At 49.0% G+C, this 26,559-nt stretch overlaps 1 protein-coding gene across 1 annotated transcript in view; it reads right to left on the reverse strand.

Annotated features, from left to right (window-relative positions):
- Positions 1–26,559, reverse strand: part of ofcc1 (orofacial cleft 1 candidate 1) — a 569,853-nt gene that overhangs the window by 157,659 nt on the left and 385,635 nt on the right. Inside the window, exon 20 of the mRNA XM_059985698.1 lies at positions 11,159–11,268. Within this exon, the coding sequence (XP_059841681.1) occupies positions 11,159–11,268 (110 nt within the window). The remainder of the gene's footprint in view (positions 1–11,158; positions 11,269–26,559) is intronic.

Raw genomic sequence — 26,559 nt, forward strand, 5'->3', positions numbered from 1 at the left:
AGGAACAGGGCCTTCGGGTCATACTGCACAGAAACAGGTCCTTTGGGTCTTACTGCACAGGAACAGGCCTTCAGCTCGTACTGCCCAAACAGGGCGTTCGGCTCGTACTGCACAGGAACAGGCCTTCAGCTCGTACTGCCTAAACAGGGCCTTCAGGTCGTACTGCACAGGAACAGGGACTTCGGCTCATTCTGCACAGGAACAGGGCCCACGGGTCGTACTGCACAGGAACTGGGCCTTCGGCTACTACTGCACAAGAACAGGTCCTTCGGGTAGTACTGCAGAGGAACAGGGCCTTCGGGTCGTACTGCACAGGATCAGGGCCCACAGGTCGTACTGCACAGGAACAGGGCCTTCGGGTCGTACTGCACAGGAACAGAGCCTTCGGGTCGTACTGCAGAGGAACAGGGCCTTCTGCGCGTACTGCACAGAAACAGAGCCTTCGACTCATACAGCACAGAAACAGGGCCTTCGGGTCGTGTTGCACAAGAACAGGGCCTTCGGGTCGTGCTGCACAGAAACAAGGCCTTTGGCACGTACTGCACAGAAACAGGCCATCGGCTCATACTGCACAGGAACTGGGCCTTCGGGTGGTACAGCACAGGAACAGGGCCTTTGTGTCGTACTCCACAGAAACAGGGCCTTTGGGTCGTAGTGCACAGGAACAGAGCCTTCGGCTCTTACTGCACAGAAAAAGGGTCTTAGGGTCGTACTGCACAGGAACAGGGCCTTCGGGTCGTACTGCACAGAAACAGGGCCTTTGGGTCATACTGCACAGAAACAGGGCCTTTGGGTCTTACTGCACAGGAACAGGCCTTCAGCTCGTACTGCCTAAACAGGGCCTTCGGCTCGTGCTGCACAGGAACAGGCCTTCAGCTCGTACTGCCTAAACAGGGCCTTCGGGTTGTACTGCACAGGAACAGGGCCTTCGGCTCATACTGTACAGGAACAGGGCCCACGGGTCGTACTGCACAGGAACTGGGCCTTCGGGTCGTACTGCATAGAAACAGGACCTTCGGGTCGTACTGCACTGGAACAGGGCCTTCGGGTCGTACTGCACAGAAACAGGGCCTTTGGGTCGTACTGCACAGGGACAGGGCTTTCGTCTCATACTGCACAGAAACAGGGCCTTAGGGTCGTACTGCACAAGAACAGGCCTTCAGCTCTTACTGCCTAAACAGGGCCTTCAGCTCGTACTGCAAAGGAACAGTGCCTTCGGGTCATACTGCACAGGAACAGGGCCTTCGGCTCGTACTGCACAGAAACAGGCCTTCGGCTCATACTGCACAGAAACAGGCCTTCGACTCATACAGCACAGAAACAGGCCTTCGGCTCGTACTGCACAGGAACAGTGCCTTCGGGTCATACTGCACAGGAACAGGGCCTTCAGCTCTTACTGCACAGGAACAGGCCTTCGGCTCATACTGCACTGGAACATGGCCTTCGGGTCGTACTGCACAAGAACAGGCCTTCAGCTCTTACTGCCTAAACAGGGCCTTCAGCTCGTACTGCAAAGGAACAGTGCCTTCGGGTCATACTGCACAGGAACAGGGCCTTCGGGTCGTACTGCACAGAAACAGGGCCTTTGGGTCGTACTGCACAGGGACAGGGCTTTCGTCTCATACTGCACAGAAACAGGGCCTTAGGGTCGTACTGCACAAGAACAGGCCTTCAGCTCTTACTGCCTAAACAGGGCCTTCAGCTCGTACTGCAAAGGAACAGTGCCTTCGGGTCATACTGCACAGGAACAGGGCCTTCGGCTCGTACTGCACAGAAACAGGCCTTCGGCTCATACTGCACAGAAACAGGCCTTCGACTCATACAGCACAGAAACAGGCCTTCGGCTCGTACTGCACAGGAACAGTGCCTTCGGGTCATACTGCATAGGAACAGGGCCTTCAGCTCTTACTGCACAGGAACAGGCCTTCGGCTCATACTGCACTGGAACATGGCCTTCGGGTCGTACTGCACTGGAACAGGGCCTTCGGGTCGTACTGCACAGAAACAGGGCCTTTGGGTCGTACTGCACAGGGACAGGGCTTTCGTCTCATACTGCACAGAAACAGGGCCTTAGGGTCGTACTGCACAAGAACAGGCCTTCAGCTCTTACTGCCTAAACAGGGCCTTCAGCTCGTACTGCAAAGGAACAGTGCCTTCGGGTCATACTGCACAGGAACAGGGCCTTCGGCTCGTACTGCACAGAAACAGGCCTTCGGCTCGTACTGCACAGAATCAGGCCTTCGACTCATACAGCACAGAAACAGGCCTTCGGCTCGTACTGCACAGGAACAGGGCCTTCGGATCGTACTGCACAGGATCAGGGCCCATGGGTCGTACTGCACAGGAACAGGGCCTTCGGGTCGTACTGCACAGGAACAGGGCCTTCAGCTCTTACTGCACAGGAACAGGCCTTCGGCTCATACTGCACTGGAACAGGGCCTTCGGGTCGTACTGCACAGAAACAGGGCCTTTGGGTCGTACTGCACAGGGACAGGGCTTTCGTCTCATACTGCACAGAAACAGGGCCTTAGGGTCGTACTGCACAAGAACAGGCCTTCAGCTCTTACTGCCTAAACAGGGCCTGCAGCTCGTACTGCAAAGGAACAGTGCCTTCGGGTCATACTGCACAGGAACAGGGCCTTCGGGTCGTACTGCACAGAAACAGGGCCTTTGGGTCGTACTGCACAGGGACAGGGCTTTCGTCTCATACTGCACAGAAACAGGGCCTTAGGGTCGTACTGCACAAGAACAGGCCTTCAGCTCTTACTGCCTAAACAGGGCCTTCAGCTCGTACTGCAAAGGAACAGTGCCTTCGGGTCATACTGCACAGGAACAGGGCCTTCGGCTCGTACTGCACAGAAACAGGCCTTCGGCTCATACTGCACAGAAACAGGCCTTCGACTTATACAGCACAGAAACAGGCCTTCGGCTCGTACTGCACAGGAACAGTGCCTTCGGGTCATACTGCATAGGAACAGGGCCTTCAGCTCTTACTGCACAGGAACAGGCCTTCGGCTCATACTGCACTGGAACATGGCCTTCGGGTCGTACTGCACTGGAACAGGGCCTTCGGGTCGTACTGCACAGAAACAGGGCCTTTGGGTCGTACTGCACAGGGACAGGGCTTTCGTCTCATACTGCACAGAAACAGGGCCTTAGGGTCGTACTGCACAAGAACAGGCCTTCAGCTCTTACTGCCTAAACAGGGCCTTCAGCTCGTACTGCAAAGGAACAGTGCCTTCGGGTCATACTGCACAGGAACAGGGCCTTCGGCTCGTACTGCACAGAAACAGGCCTTCGGCTCGTACTGCACAGAATCAGGCCTTCGACTCATACAGCACAGAAACAGGCCTTCGGCTCGTACTGCACAGGAACAGGGCCTTCGGCTCATACTGCACAGGAACAGGGCCTTCGGATCGTACTGCACCGGAATAGGGCCTTCGGGTCGTTCTGCACTGTGGTGAACTATGTGCCTGTCGGGACACGCCCCTGCTGACTGCTTCTGTGGCTCCTCCCACAGGCCCCTGTATAAAGGAGATCTGAGGCCTGACGCTCGGCCTCAGTCTCCAAGACATTGTATGATAGACACTCACTCCTGGTTCCTTCTTCCAGTCAATAAAAGCCGATATCTCGCCTTACGTCTCAGTGTGAGTTATTGATGGTGCACCATGCACAGAAACAGGGCCTTTGGGTCGTACTGCACAGGAACAGGCCTTCAGCTCTTACTGCCTAAACAGGGCCTTCGGCTCGTACTGCAAAGGAGCTGGCCTTCAGCTCGTAATGCCTAAACAGGGCCTTCGGGTCGTACTGCACAGGATCAGGGACTTCGGGTCGTACCGCACAGAAACAGGGCCTTCGGGTCGTACCGCACAGGATCAGGGCCTTCGGCCCGTCCTGCACAGGAACAGGGCCTTCGGGTCGTTCTGCACAGGAGCAGGCCATCAGCTCGTACTGCCTAAACATGGCCTTCAGGTCGTACTGCACAGGAACAGGCCTTCAGCTCGTACTGCCTAAACAGGGCCTTCGGGTCGTACTGCACAGGAACAGGGCCTTCGGGTCGTACCGCACAGGAACAGGGCCTTCGGGTCGTACCGCACAGAAACAGGGCCTTCGCGTCGTTCTGCACTGGAACAGGGCCTTCGGCCCGTCCTGCACAGGAACAGGGCCTTCGGGTCGTACTGCACAGGAACAGGGCCTTCGGGTCGTACTGCACAGGAACAGGGCCTTCGGGTCATACTGCGCAGGAACAGGGCCTTCGGGTCATACTGCACAGGAACAGGGCCTTCGGGTCGTACTGCACAGGAACAGGCCTTCAGTTCGTACTGCCTAAACATGGCCTTCGGGTTGTACTGCACAGGAGCAGGCCATCAGCTCGTACTGCCTAAATATGGCCTTCAGGTCGTACTGCACAGGAACAGGCCTTCAGCTCGTACTGCCTAAACAGGGCCTTCGGGACGTACTGCACAGGAACAGGGCCATCGGCTCCTACTGCACAGGATCAGGGCCCACGGGTCGTACTGCACAGGATCAGGGCCCATGGGTCGTACTGCACAGGAACAGGGCCTTCGGGTCGTACTGCACAGAAACAGGGCCTTCGGGTCGTACTGCACAGGAACAGGGCCTTCGGGTCGTACTGCACAGGAACAGGGCCTTCAGCTCTTACTGCACAGGAACAGGCCTTCGGCTCATACTGCACTGGAACATGGCCTTCGGGTCGTACTGCACAGGAACAGGGCCTTCGGGTCGTACTGCACAGGAACAGGGCCTTCAGCTCTTACTGCACAGGAACAGGCCTTCGGCTCATACTGCACTGGAACAGGGCCTTCGGGTCGTACTGCACAGAAACAGGGCCTTTGGGTCGTACTGCACAGGGACACGGCTTTCGTCTCATACTGCACAGAAACAGGGCCTTAGGGTCGTACTGCACAAGAACAGGCCTTCAGCTCTTACTGCCTAAACAGGGCCTTCAGCTCGTACTGCAAAGGAACAGTGCCTTCGGGTCATACTGCACAGGAACAGGGCCTTCGGCTCGTACTGCACAGAAACAGGCCTTCGGCTCGTACTGCACAGAATCAGGCCTTCGACTCATACAGCACAGAAACAGGCCTTCGGCTCGTACTGCACAGGAACAGGGCCTTCAGATCGTACTGCACAGGAACAGGGCCTTCGGCTCGTACTGCAGAGAAACAGGGCCTTCGGCTCATACTGCACAGGAACAGGGCCTTCGGATCGTACTGCACCGGAATAGGGCCTTCGGGTCGTTCTGCACTGTGGTGAACTATGTGCCTGTCGGGACACGCCCCTGCTGACTGCTTCTGTGGCTCCTCCCACAGGCCCCTGTATAAAGGAGATCTGAGGCCTGACGCTCGGCCTCAGTCTCCAAGACATTGTATGATAGACACTCACTCCTGGTTCCTTCTTCCAGTCAATAAAAGCCGATATCTCGCCTTACGTCTCAGTGTGAGTTATTGATGGTGCACCATGCACAGGAACAGGCCTTCGACTCATACAGCACAGAAACAGGCCTTCAGCTCGTACTGCCTAAACAGGGCCTTCGGGTCGTACTGCACAGGATCAGGGCCCACAGGTCGTACTGCACAGAAACAGGGCCTTCGGGTCGTACTGCACAGAACCAGGGCCTTCGCGTCGTTCTGCACTGGAACAGGGCCTTCGGCCCGTCCTGCACAGGAACAGGGCCTTCGGGTCGTACTGCACAGGAACAGGGCCTTCGGGTCATACTGCACAGGAACAGGGCCTTCGGGTCGTACTGCACAGGAACAGGCCTTCAGCTCGTACTGCCTAAACATGGCCTTCGGGTTGTATTGCACAGGAGCAGTCCATCAGCTCGTACTGCCTAAACATGGCCTTCAGGTCGTACTGCACAGGAACAGGCCTTCAGCTTGTACTGCCTAAACAGGGCCTTCGGGTCGTACTGCACAGGAACAGGGCCATCGGCTCCTACTGCACAGGATCAGGGCCCACGGGTCGTACTGCACAGGATCAGGGCCTTTGGGTCGTACCGCACAGAAACAGGGCCTTCGCGTCGTTCTGCACTGGAACAGGGCCTTCGGCCCGTCCTGCACAGGAACAGGGCCTTCGGGTCGTACTGCACAGGAACAGGGCCTTCGGGTCGTACTGCACAGGAACAGGGCCTTCGGGTCATACTGCGCAGGAACAGGGCCTTCGGGTCATACTGCACAGGAACAGGGCCTTCGGGTCGTACTGCACAGAAACAGGGCCTTCGGGTCGTACTGCACAGGAACAGGGCCTTCGGGTCGTACTGCACAGGAACAGGCCTTCGGCTCATACTGCACAGGAACAGGCCTTCGGCTCATACTGCACAGGAACAGGGCCTTCGGGTCGTACCGCACAGAAACAGGGCCTTCCCGTCGTTCTGCACTGGAACAGGGCCTTCGGCCCGTCCTGCACAGGAACAGGGCCTTCGGGTCGTACTGCACAGGAACAGGGCCTTCGGGTCGTACTGCACAGGAACAGGGCCTTCGGGTCATACTGCGCAGGAACAGGGCCTTCGGGTCATACTGCACAGGAACAGGGCCTTCGGGTCGTACTGCACAGGAACAGGCCTTCAGTTCGTACTGCCTAAACATGGCCTTCGGGTTGTACTGCACAGGAGCAGGCCATCAGCTCGTACTGCCTAAATATGGCCTTCAGGTCGTACTGCACAGGAACAGGCCTTCAGCTCGTACTGCCTAAACAGGGCCTTCGGGACGTACTGCACAGGAACAGGGCCATCGGCTCCTACTGCACAGGATCAGGGCCCACGGGTCGTACTGCACAGGATCAGGGCCCATGGGTCGTACTGCACAGGAACAGGGCCTTCGGGTCGTACTGCACAGAAACAGGGCCTTCGGGTCGTACTGCACAGGAACAGGGCCTTCGGGTCGTACTGCACAGGAACAGGGCCTTCAGCTCTTACTGCACAGGAACAGGCCTTCGGCTCATACTGCACTGGAACATGGCCTTCGGGTCGTACTGCACAGGAACAGGGCCTTCGGGTCGTACTGCACAGGAACAGGGCCTTCAGCTCTTACTGCACAGGAACAGGCCTTCGGCTCATACTGCACTGGAACAGGGCCTTCGGGTCGTACTGCACAGAAACAGGGCCTTTGGGTCGTACTGCACAGGGACAGGGCTTTCGTCTCATACTGCACAGAAACAGGGCCTTAGGGTCGTACTGCACAAGAACAGGCCTTCAGCTCTTACTGCCTAAACAGGGCCTTCAGCTCGTACTGCAAAGGAACAGTGCCTTCGGGTCATACTGCACAGGAACAGGGCCTTCGGCTCGTACTGCACAGAAACAGGCCTTCGGCTCGTACTGCACAGAATCAGGCCTTCGACTCATACAGCACAGAAACAGGCCTTCGGCTCGTACTGCACAGGAACAGGGCCTTCAGATCGTACTGCACAGGAACAGGGCCTTCGGCTCGTACTGCAGAGAAACAGGGCCTTCGGCTCATACTGCACAGGAACAGGGCCTTCGGATCGTACTGCACCGGAATAGGGCCTTCGGGTCGTTCTGCACTGTGGTGAACTATGTGCCTGTCGGGACACGCCCCTGCTGACTGCTTCTGTGGCTCCTCCCACAGGCCCCTGTATAAAGGAGATCTGAGGCCTGACGCTCGGCCTCAGTCTCCAAGACATTGTATGATAGACACTCACTCCTGGTTCCTTCTTCCAGTCAATAAAAGCCGATATCTCGCCTTACGTCTCAGTGTGAGTTATTGATGGTGCACCATGCACAGGAACAGGCCTTCGACTCATACAGCACAGAAACAGGCCTTCAGCTCGTACTGCCTAAACAGGGCCTTCGGGTCGTACTGCACAGGATCAGGGCCCACAGGTCGTACTGCACAGAAACAGGGCCTTCGGGTCGTACTGCACAGAACCAGGGCCTTCGCGTCGTTCTGCACTGGAACAGGGCCTTCGGCCCGTCCTGCACAGGAACAGGGCCTTCGGGTCGTACTGCACAGGAACAGGGCCTTCGGGTCATACTGCACAGGAACAGGGCCTTCGGGTCGTACTGCACAGGAACAGGCCTTCAGCTCGTACTGCCTAAACATGGCCTTCGGGTTGTATTGCACAGGAGCAGTCCATCAGCTCGTACTGCCTAAACATGGCCTTCAGGTCGTACTGCACAGGAACAGGCCTTCAGCTTGTACTGCCTAAACAGGGCCTTCGGGTCGTACTGCACAGGAACAGGGCCATCGGCTCCTACTGCACAGGATCAGGGCCCACGGGTCGTACTGCACAGGATCAGGGCCTTTGGGTCGTACCGCACAGAAACAGGGCCTTCGCGTCGTTCTGCACTGGAACAGGGCCTTCGGCCCGTCCTGCACAGGAACAGGGCCTTCGGGTCGTACTGCACAGGAACAGGGCCTTCGGGTCGTACTGCACAGGAACAGGGCCTTCGGGTCATACTGCGCAGGAACAGGGCCTTCGGGTCATACTGCACAGGAACAGGGCCTTCGGGTCGTACTGCACAGAAACAGGGCCTTCGGGTCGTACTGCACAGGAACAGGGCCTTCGGGTCGTACTGCACAGGAACAGGCCTTCGGCTCATACTGCACAGGAACAGGCCTTCGGCTCATACTGCACAGGAACAGGGCCTTCGGGTCGTACCGCACAGGAACAGGGCCTTTGGGTCGTACCGCACAGAAACAGGGCCTTCCCGTCGTTCTGCACTGGAACAGGGCCTTCGGCCCGTCCTGCACAGGAACAGGGCCTTCGGGTCGTACTGCACAGGAACAGGGCCTTCGGGTCGTACTGCACAGGAACAGGGCCTTCGGGTCATACTGCGCAGGAACAGGGCCTTCGGGTCATACTGCACAGGAACAGGGCCTTCGGGTCGTACTGCACAGGAACAGGCCTTCAGTTCGTACTGCCTAAACATGGCCTTCGGGTTGTACTGCACAGGAGCAGGCCATCAGCTCGTACTGCCTAAATATGGCCTTCAGGTCGTACTGCACAGGAACAGGCCTTCAGCTCGTACTGCCTAAACAGGGCCTTCGGGACGTACTGCACAGGAACAGGGCCATCGGCTCCTACTGCACAGGATCAGGGCCCACGGGTCGTACTGCACAGGATCAGGGCCCATGGGTCGTACTGCACAGGAACAGGGCCTTCGGGTCGTACTGCACAGAAACAGGGCCTTCGGGTCGTACTGCACAGGAACAGGGCCTTCGGGTCGTACTGCACAGGAACAGGGCCTTCAGCTCTTACTGCACAGGAACAGGCCTTCGGCTCATACTGCACTGGAACATGGCCTTCGGGTCGTACTGCACAGGAACAGGGCCTTCGGGTCGTACTGCACAGGAACAGGGCCTTCAGCTCTTACTGCACAGGAACAGGCCTTCGGCTCATACTGCACTGGAACAGGGCCTTCGGGTCGTACTGCACAGAAACAGGGCCTTTGGGTCGTACTGCACAGGGACAGGGCTTTCGTCTCATACTGCACAGAAACAGGGCCTTAGGGTCGTACTGCACAAGAACAGGCCTTCAGCTCTTACTGCCTAAACAGGGCCTTCAGCTCGTACTGCAAAGGAACAGTGCCTTCGGGTCATACTGCACAGGAACAGGGCCTTCGGCTCGTACTGCACAGAAACAGGCCTTCGGCTCGTACTGCACAGAATCAGGCCTTCGACTCATACAGCACAGAAACAGGCCTTCGGCTCGTACTGCACAGGAACAGGGCCTTCAGATCGTACTGCACAGGAACAGGGCCTTCGGCTCGTACTGCAGAGAAACAGGGCCTTCGGCTCATACTGCACAGGAACAGGGCCTTCGGATCGTACTGCACCGGAATAGGGCCTTCGGGTCGTTCTGCACTGTGGTGAACTATGTGCCTGTCGGGACACGCCCCTGCTGACTGCTTCTGTGGCTCCTCCCACAGGCCCCTGTATAAAGGAGATCTGAGGCCTGACGCTCGGCCTCAGTCTCCAAGACATTGTATGATAGACACTCACTCCTGGTTCCTTCTTCCAGTCAATAAAAGCCGATATCTCGCCTTACGTCTCAGTGTGAGTTATTGATGGTGCACCATGCACAGGAACAGGCCTTCGACTCATACAGCACAGAAACAGGCCTTCAGCTCGTACTGCCTAAACAGGGCCTTCGGGTCGTACTGCACAGGATCAGGGCCCACAGGTCGTACTGCACAGAAACAGGGCCTTCGGGTCGTACTGCACAGAACCAGGGCCTTCGCGTCGTTCTGCACTGGAACAGGGCCTTCGGCCCGTCCTGCACAGGAACAGGGCCTTCGGGTCGTACTGCACAGGAACAGGGCCTTCGGGTCATACTGCACAGGAACAGGGCCTTCGGGTCGTACTGCACAGGAACAGGCCTTCAGCTCGTACTGCCTAAACATGGCCTTCGGGTTGTATTGCACAGGAGCAGTCCATCAGCTCGTACTGCCTAAACATGGCCTTCAGGTCGTACTGCACAGGAACAGGCCTTCAGCTTGTACTGCCTAAACAGGGCCTTCGGGTCGTACTGCACAGGAACAGGGCCATCGGCTCCTACTGCACAGGATCAGGGCCCACGGGTCGTACTGCACAGGATCAGGGCCCACGGGTCGTACTGCACAGGAACAGGGCCTTCGGGTCGTACTGCACAGAAACAGGGCCTTCGGGTCGTACTGCACAGGAACAGGGCCTTCGGGTCGTACTGCACAGGAACAGGCCTTCGGCTCATACTGCACAGGAACAGGCCTTCGGCTCATACTGCACTGGAACATGGCCTTCGGGTCGTACTGCACAGGAACAGGGCCTTCAGGTCGTACTGCACAGGAACAGGCCTTCGGGTCATACCGCACAGAAACAGGCCTTCGGGTCGTACTGCACAGGAACAGGGCCTTCGGGTCATACTGCACAGAAACAGGGCCCACGGGTCATACTGCACAGAAACAGGGCCCACGGGTCGTACTGCACAGGAACAGGGCCTTCGGGTCATACTGCACAGAAACAGGCCTTCGGGTCATACTGCACAGGAACCGGGCCTTCGGCTCGTACTGCACAGGAACAGGGCCTTCTATGGTGACATTAAGTAACAATCGATATCAATCCATAGTCTCCTGACGGTAGCGTCCATGAAATATTTTGGGGCATTTCACTGTTCCAAAATGCTGCATGATAATACTCACATTTTCTTCTGCCTCTCTCGGAGCTCAGGAGGTGTAGATGGCTGCTTTCCCGTGTCTAACCTGCTCACTTGCTTTTGCACAAAATGTGCATTGTTCTCAGCACCGAATACCTAACAGGGTTACAGAAGGAAAAAGGAGAAAGCCATTTAACCTCTGAAAGGATGAGTTTGACCATATCTCCTCTACCAGCTCCACACCACCGTAAACCCACCACAGCTGGCATAAACAGAAGCATGAGAAGAAGAGGAAGAAACGGAGAAGAAGCAGGTGGAACATGGAATTACAGAGTCAAGTAGCACTGAAGTAGGCCATTCAGCTCCTTGTCCCCATGCCACCCATTGTACATGTTACAAATGTATTAGGTCCCGTGTCAAATGACTATCAGGTGGCTGCTAGTCACTATGAATGCCTTATTTTTGTTCATATTGTTCCCAGCTCCCTACTGTCAAACAGTATAATACACCTGGTAAAGCCCGAACCTTGAAAGAGGGAAGGTTATCATTGTGAAATTATTTGCCAGGTTGCATTGGCAGAGGTGTTCCTTGGGTTTGAGCTTCACACTAGAGTTTTGGCGTTTCTGAATCAGCTCCCTCGTGCATTTTCACACCTTCCTCACCCAATTAGCTGAAATTTTTGCTCATTTTATGGAATCTGAGCATATCTGTCAAAGTCACCACTTATTTATTGCCCGTTGCTAATTACTGCAGAGAAGGTGATGCTCAGCACTTTCCTGAACCTCTGTTGGCCCTCAGGTGAATGTCGTCCTACAGCACTGTTGAGGAACAAATTCCAGGATGTAGATCAAAATTCAAGGTAAATGTTATTATCAGAGTACATACAGTACATGTCACCAAATACACCCTGAGATTTATTTTCCTACAGCCATTCTCAGCAAATCTATAGAATAGTAACTATAACAAGATCAGCCAGAGTGCAGAAGACAACAATCTGTGCAAATACAAATATAAATAAATAGCAACAAATAACAATATGAAATAACAAGATAGGGTCCTTTAAGTGAATTAATTTATTGTAGGAACAGGTCAATGGATGGGCAAGTAAGTGTAGTTCTCCCCTTTTGTTCAAAGCCGGATGGTTGTGGAGTAGTAACTGTTCCAGCAATGAAAATGGACGTCGTTTCGTTTGATAAGATGGTTTCTTGACCATCTAATCTACCTTGTCGTAGCATTGCACCTTGTTGTCTGTCTGCGCTGCACTTTTTCTGTAGGTCTAACATTATATTCTGCATTCTGTTAGTGCTCTTGTCTTGCACCACTCCAATGTACTGATGTGATGAAATGATCTGAATGGATGTCAAGCAAATCAAAGTTTTTCACTCTACCATGGTACATGCGATAATAATAAAGCAATTACCAATTTCTAATATTTCCAAATCATGATGGCGTCCAATTCGGAGTGGAATCTGTCCTAATGCATCTGCTACTCTTGTCCTTGTCGGTGATGGAGTTCATGGGCTTGTCTGGTTACTTGGGAGAAGCCTGGGTGAGGAACTGCAGTGCATTTTTTTGCTACTGCACGCTACAGCCACTATGCACTGGTGGTGAAGGGAATTAAGGTTTACAATGGGGACGGGCAGTCCATCAAGAGGGTTACTTCATCCTGGATGATGGCAAGCTTCCTGAGAGCAGTCAGGGCTGCACTCCTCCCCTGAAGCACGGTGGAGAGGCTGGGATGTGTCAGGGAGCAGGGCACATGTTACAATAAACACAGTCTCTGTTGCGGTGGCGGGTAAGGTTTAAATTGCACCTGTGCGCAAAGGTACTTGTACGTGTGACTCCAACTTGATTTTCTCTTACTGTTTTGGCCAGAGTACTTACATGGCTGGTTCAGTGGGAAAACTGGCATCAGACTTAAACAAGACTCTGATGCATAAGATGGATCCAGTAACCATATTCCACCCTTAGGTACCTGTAGCATCCCCTTGATATTGATTGGAAGACTATACATTCGTGGTCTGGAGAAATGATCTGAGAATGTCTCAATGCAGAGGCATTATTAGATGTGCCACACAAATGCACCTTGTCAGCTATTTCCACGGTGCTGAAGGCAATATTATGCAATACTTATGCTAAGTAAGTATGGATGAAGCCCATGATGAAGAAGGAAAATGCTAAAAATATATTTAGGTATCAACTCTGATTACAATGTGTGGGGAACAGAACTGTCACACAGTTCGATGCATAATACTTCTTTGAAGTTGGGACTTAAACTGGAATACTGCTGAGGCATGTTGGAAAAACACTTTCCCACCTGTTTCCACCACCCATTCTGGAGCTTGCCGCATGTCTTCTCCTAGTGTCTTCTGCCGATTACCTTAAATCTGCTTCCTCTGCTTAATGACTTTCCTGCTGCTGGAAACACGATTTTTAGACTTGTTTTCTTTGAAAACTGCTTCGATCTTTAACAAAAGGCATTGCTAGTAGAGCCACTGCCTCACAGTGCCAGAGACCCATGTTCAACGCCTGACCTGTGTGCTGTGTGTGTGCAGTTTGTACATTTCCCCTGTTTTGCATGGACTCCCTAGGACTGTAGGTGTTCACTCCAGGTGCTCTGGTTTCATCCCACATCCCAAAGACATGAGGCTGTTTGGTTAATTGGCTGTTGTAAATTGCCCCTCGTGTGTAGCTGTGGTAGAACGTGGAGGAAGTTAATCAGAGTGTGGGGAGGACAAAAGTAGGATCACTACAGATTAGACTGGTTGGTCATCCGTGTGGACTCAGAGGGTTGCAGGCTCTGTTTTCCTGCTCTATCATGCAATAGCTCTAAACCTTCTTTTAACTTTTGCTTGGAATGGAGAGTAAGTCCAACTCTTCCAACTCCTCATAGAACCCATTTGTCCTTTGTACGACACACTAACTTATCTACAGCAATTTAAAACCTGGAATAGACTTGTAGAAACATCAAACTGGCTGAAGGATTCATAACAGATGGCATCTTCTTACACCCTACAGACAATGAGGTAAAGTCTGAAACTGGCACATTACAGCAAAAACAGAAGCTTAAATACCACATATTTTTCTAACGATAATACTTTAAAATACACAAAATGCTGGTGGAACACAGCAGGCCAGGCAGCATCTATAAGGAGAAGCACTGGTCAACAGTGCTTCTCCTTATAGATGCTGCCTGGCCTGCTGTGCTCCACCAGCATTTTGAGTGTTATGTTTAAATTCCCAGCATCTGCAGATTACCTCATGTTTATACTTTAAAATACGTTGTTTGTTGAAAATATTTGTCTATGGAAACTACAATCAACAGATATAGTTGCTTTAAGAGTCATGCAACTTATTGAATGATAATTATGGCTCAGTAAGCTATTAAATGGGATTTTCCGTGTATTTTTAAGAAAGACGAGCTCATTGCTACATTGTTTGTTTTACTTTAACTGACTTCATTGCAGTGGCAAAGATTGTACAGACTGTGCAGGAATGTCAAATCACTAAGACAGCGCCTCTGGGAGCTCTTTGTCAAACTGCGCATGTGCAGAACTCCTGAATTTGCTACAGGTTCACAGTCTTGATGGTGGACCTGCCCCACCTTTTACCCCTAAAACATGATCCCTAGTTCTACTCTCACCCAACCTCAGTAGAAAAAGCCTACTTGCATTTACCCTATCTATACCCTTCATTATTTTGGATACCTCTGTCAAATCTCCCATCATACTCCTATGCCCTTCTATCCTATCCTATTCAACCTTTCCCTATAACTCAGGTCCTCAAGTCCTGGCGGCATCCTTGTAAATTTTCAAACTTATTAATATCTTTCCTGTAGGTAGATGACCAGATAGGGCACACAATACTCCAAATTATGCCTCATCGACATCTTATATACTTCAACATAACATCCCTACTCCTGTGTTCAATAATTTGATTTTACTCAGTGCGCAATACTATGAAGCCAAAGGCTCTCTTTTTGACCCTATCTACGTGTGACACCACTTTCAAGGAATTATGGATCAGTATTCCCAGCCAGGAGCGTATCTACAGAAAATAGTGCCTATGGCAAGCACTGAAATTGCGCCCCTGTCCAAACATCTGACACCCATCTTTTAAATAACTTTACCATAATATCAGCTCGAAAATACAACTCAAGCTCGTTAATCTTTTAATTAACAAATTATGGCACTACATGAAAATTATAACTGCACCTTCCTTGCTTTCACTGATGCAAATTGGTCTATGATGAGATCAAAGTCAGTTTTTTCAGTTTCTTCTCTTTCTACACTCAGCAGAGCAAGATCACAGAGTCTGCCTTGACTATGGAGGCTCTCAAATACAAAAGTTTTAGTTTTAACTTGCTGAATGATCTCTCAGAGCTGGCGATGGAAACTGCGATGGTTAGCATGATCTGAATAGCAATGCGAAGATTGGGGAAGACGCTCTCACCTCCATACTGAACAATAAATTCAAGAAGGTCTTCAAGTCTTGATATTTTCATGTTGACCCACCTTAATAGCACCATTCTACAATCCAAAATTTCTTCATATAGCTGCTGTCCATCAACATCAGAGCTGTACAATTCACTCACACCTTTGCACTTCTTCTTTAGGTCATTACTGTCAGCGCTGTAACACAGTCCCTCGATATCGAGAAGGAACCCAAACTTGATGTCAGTGCTGTGCAAACGAACGAACCTATCATCTATTTCTCTGTGAAGACAGTCAAGGATTCCCTTCATGACTCTTCCCATTTTCTCCTTAGCTGTTAACCCAGCGTCTCTCAAGTTCTCATCAGCCATTTGTTTCTTTCGTCTCTGACATCTTTCAACTTCAATATTCCATTCTTGACAGAGATTGACTCCTTCTTCAAGTGACTCACTAACCAATATTTCTCTTTCATCAGAAAAATAATCTTGGAGGGCTTTCAAATCCAGGGCAGCATCATGGAAGTTCATGCTAGGATCCTGCAGCCTCTTTTGAATACAGTCAATGCGAATGAGCACTTTGTTCCAAAATCCCAGCAAAATCAGAATATTGTCACTCATCATGCAGTTGTACAGCTGCCTTGCATCACTTCTTGTTTCAATGGTCTTGTTTTCATTGTCTATCATGTCCTGGAGAACTTGAAGCATCTCCTCAAGGTACTTGTTGACGGGCTTCACAGCTTCTGTCCTTGCACTCCACCTGGTTTTGGACTCCGTCTTAACAACCACAGGCACGGCGTTTTTGAGTTTTTCCCAGCACTGTGTTGAACAAGAGAAAAACATGTAGAGAGCTACAATGGTTCCAAAAAATGTGACCATCATTGTATCCTGCTTGGCTGCATGTACACCCACCAAGTTGAGTGAGTGACTGCCACAATTCACAAACACTGCCAGGTTGTTTTTCTCACTTATCCTTTGATGAACACCACTTCTGTGTCCAGCCATCACAGCAGCATTGTCATAGCACTGTGACTGACAATCTTGTAGCTCCATTTTGTCCTTCTCTAGCTGTTTCAAAATGTCTTTAACCAAGCTCTGGCCTATCTGGATAAAACCAAGGAAGGACTCGCTAACACGGACAGTTTTCCTCTCAAAATCAACTTCCACATACCTCACTATTTCTGACATCTGCTCACGGTGTGCCTGATCAGCAGTTGAGTCGAACATGAGACCATATTACTTGGCTTTATGAATGCTTCTCAGTAAACTCTGGTGAACAGTGGATCCCATCATGTGGATGATGTCGCTCTGGACACCCGGTGAAAGATAAGACATGGATCCCGGATGCCTTTCCAAATGAGTGAGGTGTTCTTTTATGACAGGTCAAAGGTGGCCAGTAGTTTCAGTAAGCCAAGGAATTTTCCCACACTGGAGTCATTGTCTAGCTGAAGTGACTCTCCGTGTCCTCGCAAAGCCAAGTTCTGAGTTGCAAGGAATTTTACACAGTGAAGGATTCTCGTCAAGATGTTATGCCACTTCTGCTTTTCCTTCTCAATCTGTGACTGAAATACCGCATCAATAACCCCTCTGTTTCCAGCTAAATTTCTGCCTCAGACAATTCCAATGATGACTATTCAGTTAGATGGTAGCTCCATAGAGACTGTTTTTAAAGCTCTTCGCCAGACCTGCGTTGGCACTCTTCTGTTGCAATCTGAGCAGTACTCCGATCACCGGCACCTGTTGAAAAACTTGCTACTGTTTTCAATGATTATTGCCCAGTAGCAGTTAAATCAACAGTGATGAAGTGTTTTGAGTGGTGGGTGGTGAAACTTGAAACTCCTGCCTGAGAAGTGACTTGCCATAGAGGGAGTACAGAGAAGGTTCATCAGATTGATTCCTGGGATGGCAGGACTTTCATATGAAGAAAGTCTGGATCAACTAGGCTTATACTCACTGGAATTTAGAAGATTGAGGGGGGATCTTATTGAAACATATAAAATTCTAAAGGGATCGGACAGGCTAGATGCAGGAAGATTGTTCCCGATGTTGGGGAAGTCCAGAACGAGGGGTCACAGTTTAAGGATAAAGGGGAAGCCTTTTAGGACTGAGATGAGGAAAAACTTCTTCACACAGAGAGTGGTGAATCTGTGGAATTCTCTGCCACAGGAAACAGTTGAGACCGGTTCATTGGCTATATTTAAGAGGAAGTTAGATATGGCCCTTGTAGCTAAAGGGATCAAGGGATATGGAGAGAAAGCAGGTACAGGGTTCTGAGTTGGATGATCAGCCATGATCATACTGAAAGGCGGTGCAAGCTCAAAGGGCTGAATGGCCTACTCCTGCACCTATTTTCTATGTTTCTATGGTTCCACAGTGTGAAGCATTCCTGACGATTCTTGGCGTTTTCATGAACACTAATCCTTTCAGGTGCTTTCCACTGGTGAATCCACTTTCCTGCGCCAATGAGGACTGATGATCTGATCGGGAATAGAGAAGACAACAGATACAAAATGCAGACTTTTTAGAAGGGCAATACATCAGCCATGAGCGAGTCACTTCCTCACCATGACCATTTCCCAATTTCCTCTTGAACCAAGTTTTGTTCATTGACTGGTTATTTGTTGGTAGGAAAGGCCCCTCACTGTTCTGGAAATACTTCAAACCCAGCTTTATTATTTCAGTTTCCAACGTGTGAGGCAGAATTGCTTTTCCAGTATCCTTGTCAAACTTCAGAAGTCCAGTGTCATGCTTTTCAATCACTTCTGGTATGACAGTTCAAGGCTCTTTGACACCATCCAGATCACTAGGTTCAGTGTTGTCAGGTTCAATCTCGTCAATTAACTCAGTATCACCACCATCACCATTGTCTTCCCCTTCTGTCATGTCCACGTTCTCTGTGGCAGCCTCACTCTTAATCTTGTCATACTTGGATTTATCTGACTTGACTTCCTCCTCAGCTTGTGACACATTTGTACCTGATCCACCTTCAGATTCTAACAAACTTGTAGCAGGTGCAGGTGACCCCATGGAACGTGTTGAACTACTTGTTCCGGGCTTTTCAAAGAAGGGCATGAAGAACTTGCTCGACTTCTTGGCTTCCTCCTCTTCCTCCAGCTTTTGTCTCTTCTGTCCTTCAGCTGCACTTTCCTTCTTCTTTGTGAACAAACATTCCATGGTCTTCTTACACAATGCTCTGAAATAAGGCCATCCTAGTGCTTCTCACCCATGATAATCACAGACAGATCATACGTCTGAAGAAAATTATTCTTTCACTATCCGAGGATGGCTTGTCTGACTTTAATAGAAACTGCTCAGTGGCACCCCCTTCAAGTGGCACCCAGGACACATGCCATACCAGCTATACCTTAGATACGCCACTGTTCCCAGCTCCCTCTGTTCTACAGCACTCATCAGTGCCCTATCACTCACCATGTAAGTTCTATCCTGGTTTGTCCTCCAAAAGTATAACAACTCCCACTTGTCTGCATGAAATTCCATCTGTCATTTTTTACCCATTCTTCCAGCTGGTCCAGGTCCCACTACATGCTTTGATAGTCTTCCTCACTGTCCACTACACCTCCAACCTTGGCGTCATCTGCAAATTTGCTGATACAGTTTACTACATTATCATTCGGAGCATTGATGGAGATGGCAAACAGTAACAGACCCTGCACTGATCACAATGGTAGACTATAAGTCACAGGCCTCCAGTCAGAGGGCCAATTGTCTACTACCACTCTCTGGTTTCTCTCGTGAAACCAATGTCTAATCCAATTTACTACTGCAGCCTGAATACCAAGTGACTGAACCTTCTCAACCAACCTCCTATGTTGGATCTTGAAAAAGGCCTTCCTAAAGTGCACGTAGACTAACATCCACTACCTTGACTTCTTCAACTTTCTTGGTAACTTCTTCGAAAAAAGGATAGTTAGACTTGACCTATCATGTACAAATCCAGGTTGACTATCCCTAATCTCTCCCAGTCTACCCAAATACTTATATTTCTGGTCCCTTTGAATACCTTCCAATAACCTACCCATGATTGATGTTGGGCTCACTGGCCAAAAATTTCTGCACTAATCTTTAGACCCTTTCTTCAACAAAGGAACAACATTAACTATCCTCCAATTCTCTAGCACCTAACCTGTTGCTAAGGACATTCTAAATATCTCTGCTAGGCCCTATACAGTTTCTGCACTAGCTTCCCACAAGGTTCAAGAGAACATCGTGTCAAGTCCTGGGGATTTATCCACCCTAATTTTCCTCAAGGCACTTCTGTTGGCAGCTCCTTATTCCTCTGGAATCTATATACTTCTAAGATCATAGATGACCATTCTGATCTTCCAGAGGGGCTACTTTGTCCTTGTGATCCTTTTGCTCTTAATATATCTGTATTAATCTTGTCTGCTAGAGCAACTTTTAGCCTTCCCGATTTCCTCCTTATGTATTCCCTTTCATTTTTTTGTACTCCTCAAGTACCTCATTTCTTTCTGCCTTCGTATACCTGCTATGTATCTCCTTCTTCTTCTTAACCAGGGCCTTAATATCTCTCAGAATCCAATGTTCCTTGCCTTTTATTCTGACAGGAACATACAGAATCAGGTACACCCAGTGACCTGGCCTCCACAGCCGCTCGTGGCAACAAGTTCCACAGATTTTCCACCCTCTGACTAAAGTAATTTCTCCGCATCTCTGTTCTAAATGGACGTCCTTCAATCCTGAAGTCGTGCCCTCTTGTCCTAGATTCCCCTACCATGGGAAATAACTTTGCCATATCTAATCTGTTCATACCTTTTAACATTTGGAGTGTTTCTATGAGATTCTCCTCTCATTCTCCTAAACTCCAGGGAATACAGACCAAGAGCTGCCAGACGTTCCTCATACAGTAACCCTTTCATTCCCAGAATCCCTGCTCCGATATTCTATACTCTAGAAATGAATGCCAACATTGCATTCACCTTCTTCACCACCAACTCAACCTGGAGGTTATCCTTTAGGGTATCCTGCACAAGGACATCCAAGCCCCTTTGAAACTTTGCATTTTGAATTCTCTCCCCATCTAAATAATAGTCTGTTTATTTCTTCCACCAAAGTGCATGACCATACACTTTCCAACATTGTATTTCATTTGCCACATCTATGTCCATTTCTCTAAGCTTTCTAAGTCTCTCTGCAGGCTCTCTGTTTCCTCAACACTACCCGCTCCTCCACCTATCTTTGTATCATCGGCAAATTTAGCCACAAATCCATAATCCCATAGTTCAAATCATTGACATACATCATAAAAAGCAGTGGTCGCAACACCGACACCTGTGGAACTCCACTGGTAACCAGCAGGCAGCCAGAATAGGATCACTTTATTCCCACTCTTTGTTTTCTGCTGATCAGCCAATGCTCCTCCCATGCTAGTAACTTCCCTGTAATTCTGTGGGCTCTTATCTTGCTAAGCAGCCTCACGTGCAGCACCTTGCCAAAGGCCTTCTGAAAATCCAGGTACACCACATCTACTACATCTCCTTTGTCTACCCTGCTTGTAATTTCCTCAACAGTGCAGTAGGTTAGTCAGGCAGGATTTTCCTTTCAGGAAATCATGCAGGCTTTGGCCTATCTTGTCATGTGCCTCCAGGTACACCATAATCTCATCCCTAACAATCAATTCCAACAACTTCCCAACCACTGATATCAGGCTAACAGGTCTATAGTTTCCTTTCTGCTGCCTCCCACCTTTCTTAAATGGAGGAGTGACATTTGCAATTTTCCAGTCATCTGGTTGAATGCCAGAATCTATCGATTCTTGAAAGAAATAACTAAATCAATTACAGTATACATATATTGAATAGATTAAAAATTGTGCAAAAAACAGAAATACTACTTATTTAAAAAGTGAGATACTGTCCAAGGGTTCAATGTCCCTTTAGGAATTGGATGACAGAGGGGAAAAAGCTGCACCTGAATCACTGAGTATCTGCCTTCAGGCTTCTGTACCTCCTACCTGATGGTAACAGTGAGAAAAGGGCATCCCCTGGGTGCTGGAGGTCCTTAATAATGGACACTGCCTTTCTGAGACACCACTCTTTGAAGATATCTTGGGTACTTTGTAGGCTAGTGCCCAAGATGGAGCTGAATAAATTTACAACCTTCTGCAGCTTCTTTGGATCCTGTGTAGTAGCCTACCTACTCCCCCACCCCCCCCCCCCCCCCCCACTCCATACCAGACAGTGATGCAGCCTGTCAGAATGCTTACCACGGTACATCTATAGAAGTTTTTGTGTGCTTTTGTTAGCATACCAAATCTCTTCAAACTCCTAATGAAGTATAGCCTCTGTCTTGCCCTCTTCATAACTACATCAATATGTTGGGACCAGGTTAGATCCTCAGAGATCTGGACACCCAGGAAATTGAAAGTGCTCACTCTCCCTACTTTGGATCCCTCTGTGAGGATTGGTACGTGTTGCTTCGTCTTACCCTTTTGGAAGTGGGCAATCGGCTCTTTCGTCTTACTGATGTTGAGTACCAGGTTGTTGCTGCAACACCGCTCCACTAGTTTGCATATCTCATTCCTGTACGCCCTCTTGTCACCACCTGAGATTCTACTAACAATGGCTGTATCATCAGCCAGTTTATGGATGGCGTTTGAGCTATGCCTAGCCACACAGTCATGGGTAATATAAAGAGTAGAGCAGTGGGCTAAGCACACACCCCTGAGATACACCACTGTTGATTGTCAGTGAGGAGGAGGTGTTATCAGCAATCTGCACAGAATGTGGTGTCCCAGTTAGGAAGTCAATGATCCAATTGCAGAGGGAGGTACAGAGGCCCAGGTTCTCCAACTTCTCAATCAGGATTATGGGAATGATGGTATTAAATGCTGAGCTATTGTTGATGAACAGCATCCTGACATAGATGTGTATGCTGTCCAGGTGGTCTAAAGCCGTGTGAAGAGCCATTGAGATTGCATCTGCCGTTTACCTATTGTGGTGATAGACAAATTGCAATGGGTCCAGGTCCTTTGCTGAGGCAGGGGTTCAGTCTAGTCATGACCAACCTCTCAAAGTATTTCATCATTGAAAAGTGAGTGCTTAATATATCTGTAGAGGACCTAAGGACTCTTACTCATCTTATCTGCTACAACAACTTTGAGCATTCCTGATTTCCTTCTTATACATTCCCTTTTATTTCTTGTATTCCTCAAGTACCTCATTTGTTCCTGCCTTTTGTATACCTGCTAAGTATCTCTTTCTTCTTCTTAAACAGGGAAACTCTGTACTCTCAAAATTTCACTTTTAAAGGCCACCCACTTACTAAGCACACCTTTGCCTGAAAAAACCTGTCCCAATCCACACTTGCAGATCCTTTCTGATACCATCAAATTTGGCCTTTCTCCAATTTAGAATTTCAACCTGTGGACCAGACCTAAGTGACCTTCTCCAGTAATTATATTGAAACTAATGGCATTATGATCACTAGAAATGTTCTCTACACAAATTTCTGTCACCTGCCAAGTCTCATTCCCTAATAGAAGACCTAGTATCTCTCTAGTTGAAACCTCTATGAACTGATTAAGGAAACTTTCCTGAACACATTTGACAAATGCTATCCCATCCAGCCAGTCCTTTTACAGTATTGGAATCCCAGTCAATATGTGGAAAGTTAAAATCACCTATCACAACATTATGTTTCTTATAGCAGTCCGCCATCTCTCTACAAATTTGCTTCTCTAAATCCTGCAGATTATTAGAAGGTTTATAATATAATCCTTTTAATGTGCTCATTCTTTTCTTATTCCTCAGTTCCTCCCAAATAACCTCGGTAGATGAGCTGTTCAGTTGTCTATCTTATAGAAAGAAAAATTCTACTGTCCTTTTGTTTATTGTTCTCTCTCCAAAATCAGAGAATGCTAGGGAAAAAAATCACACAAATTGCATGAATTCCAGGCATTTGTGCAGCTGAAGAGGTTAATTCCAGCAGTTCTACATGGAACCATCAGGAATTCTGCAGTGGATTTGGTCCCTAGGATAGATTCTGATGTTATATTGATGTTGGCACAACACTTCATATAAAATAGAAACATAACAGTTGGTTTCTCTAATAAAGCTTGTTTCCCAAAAGGAGGGCTATTATCAGATATGGATTGCTATATAAATTGTAAAACATTGCAAAAATCTTTTTGCATGAGCCAATATTATTAACTGCCTTGTTTGGCTATATTGATTTAACTGGCAAAAAGACACACACTGAACACAGATTTAACATTTAGTAATTCTAACTATGCAGTTCCATAAATTTACCATTAACAAACCATTGATTACTGAATGCCACTCTCAATAATCCTCTTTTTGCACAGAATAACATTTAGTTCTGTGAGGTGAGTAAGTGACCTAATGTTATATATTCCCAACGCTGCCTGTAAGGAGTTTATGTGTTCTCCCTATGACCATGTGGGTTTCCTCCAGATGCTCCAATTTCCTCTCACAAGTCCAAAGGTGCACCGGGTCACTAGGTTAATTGTTCATTGTAAATTGTCCTGGGATTAGACTAGTGTTAAATTGTTGAGTGGTGTGGATTGAAGGGCTGGAAGGGCCTACTCCGTGCTTTTTCTCAATAAAATAAAAAGTTAAATATTTATCAGAATGCTTCTATTTTCTTACTTTCGCTAATGACACATAAGTATTAATCTCTTCTCAGCAATCTAGTTAAAGCTTGTCACAAGATTAGAAGGTCCTGGACTGGAAGCACTGTTCGAGCATGCCAGCATTGTGAAAGTTTATCCCAGGCTACTCTTCTGAGCTTTTTAAGGTCATTGACTCTGCCGTTATACTAGTGAGAAAGATTTACATTTCTATCGTTCCTTCCAAAGTGCTCCAAAATGCCTGATTTTTGAATGATTGTAAATGGAGAAATGCAGAAGTCAATTTGCACACAGCAAGCTCCCACAAAAGTATTGCCATAATAAACAACCAATCCGCTTCAGGATTTATAAAAGCAAACACCAGGAAATCTGCAGATGCTGGAAATTCAAGCAACACACGCAAAATGCTGGTGGAACACAGCAGTGCCAGGCAGCATCCATAGGGAGAAGCACTAACGCGTTTTGGGCCAAGACCCTTCGTCAGGACTAACTGAAAGAAAAGATAGTAAGAGATTTGAAAGTAGGAGGGGGAGGGGGAAATAGAAAATGATAGGATGCAGACTGGGAGACTGTTTCGCTGAACACCTACGCTCGGTCCACCAGAGAAAGCAGGATCTCCCAATGGCCACACATTTTAATTCCACGTCCCATTCCCATTCTGGTATGTCTATCCATGGCCTCCTCTACTGTCAAGATGAAGCCACACTCAGGTTGGAGGAACAACACCTTATATACCAACTGGGTAGCCTCCAACCTGATGGCATGAACATTGACTTCTCTAATTTCCATTAATGCCCCTCCTCCCCTTCTTACCCCATCCCTGATATATTTAGTTTTTTTTCCCCCTCCCTATTTTTTCTTTCTCTCTCTGCCCATCACTCTGCCTGTTCTCCATCTCACCCTGGTGCTCCCCTCCCCCTTTCTTTCTCTCTTGGCCTCCCGTCCCATGATCCTTTCCCTTCTCCAGCCCTGTAACCCTTTTGCCAATCACCTTTCCAGCTCTCAGCTTCACGCCACCCCCGGTCTTCTCCTATCATTTAACATTTCCCCCTCCCCCTCCTACTTTCAAATCTCTTACTATCTTTTCTTTCAGTTCGTCCTGACGAAGGGTCTCGGCCCAAAACGTCGACAGTGCTTCTTCCTATGGATGCTGCCTGGCCAGCAGCATTCAAACAGCATTTTGTGTGTGTTGCTGCTTCAGGATATTGCTAGAGACATTAGGATTAAGTAGGATATGGACCTTAAGTAGGACCTTGCTGTTCTTCTCCAGCACAATCACTGGGCTCTTTTTAGACAGCATGAAGGGGGAAAACACCAGAGATTCTTCAGATGCTGGAAATCCAGAGTAACACAAAGAAGGTGATAGGTGAAGCCAACTGCATGACAGAGGGTGGGATAAAGTAGGAGATGAAAAGAGGCAAAAGTAAAGGGCTAGAGAAGAAGGAATATGAAAGGAGAGGAGAATGGACCATGAAAGAAAGGAGGCAGAAAGGGCACCAGGAGGAGGTGACAGGCATTTGAGGAGAAGATAAGTGGTAAGAGAGGGGCAGAATGTGGAACTGAAGAAGAGAGGAGGGGAGGGGGATAAATCACCAGAAGCTGGAGAAAATGATGTTCATTGCATCAAGCTGAAGGCTACTCATAAGGCATTGCTCCTCCAACCTGAGAGTAGCCTCGTCGTGGCGGTAGAGGAAACCATGGACTGGCACGCCAGAATCGGAATGGAGATTGGAATTAACATGGTTGGCCACCGGGAAATTCTTTTTTTTTTGTGGATGGAGTGGAGATGCTCGTCAAAGCACTTCCTCAGTCTATGTCGAGAAGGCTTCATCAGCAGCACAGGAGACAGTAGGTGACCCCAATAGATTCTCCGATGAAGACTCACCTGGAAGAACTGTTTGGGGCCCTGAACGGAAGTGAATGGGCAGGTGCAGCACATTTCCTGCTTGCAGGGATAAGTACCAGGAGGAAGATTAGTGGGGAAGGACAAATGGACAAGGGAATCATGGAGAGAGCGATCCCTGTAGAAAGTGGAGAGTGTTGGGGAAGGGGAGGGAAAGATGTGTTTGGTGGTCTGCTTAAAGCCGAGAGTGGGAAAAGGGCCTTTATATATTGTCTCATTGGAAAGTCTGACATGAAGCAAGTAGGAAAGCAAAGTACTGCAGACTTCTGTGGAATTTGTTGCCACAGGCAACTGTGGAAGCCAAGTCATAAGGTACACTTATGGCAGAGGTTGATAGGTTCTTGATTTGGCAGGCATGAAAGGATACGGGAAGAAAGCTGGAGATTGGGGCTGAGAGGGAAAATGGACCAGCCCTGAAGGAATGGTGGAGCAGGTTTGATGAGCCAAATTGCCCAAATCTACTCCTATAGCTTATGGTCTTATGGT

Source organism: Hypanus sabinus, chromosome 1, assembly GCF_030144855.1.
Source record: "Hypanus sabinus isolate sHypSab1 chromosome 1, sHypSab1.hap1, whole genome shotgun sequence".
Taxonomy (NCBI): Eukaryota; Metazoa; Chordata; class Chondrichthyes; order Myliobatiformes; family Dasyatidae; genus Hypanus; species Hypanus sabinus.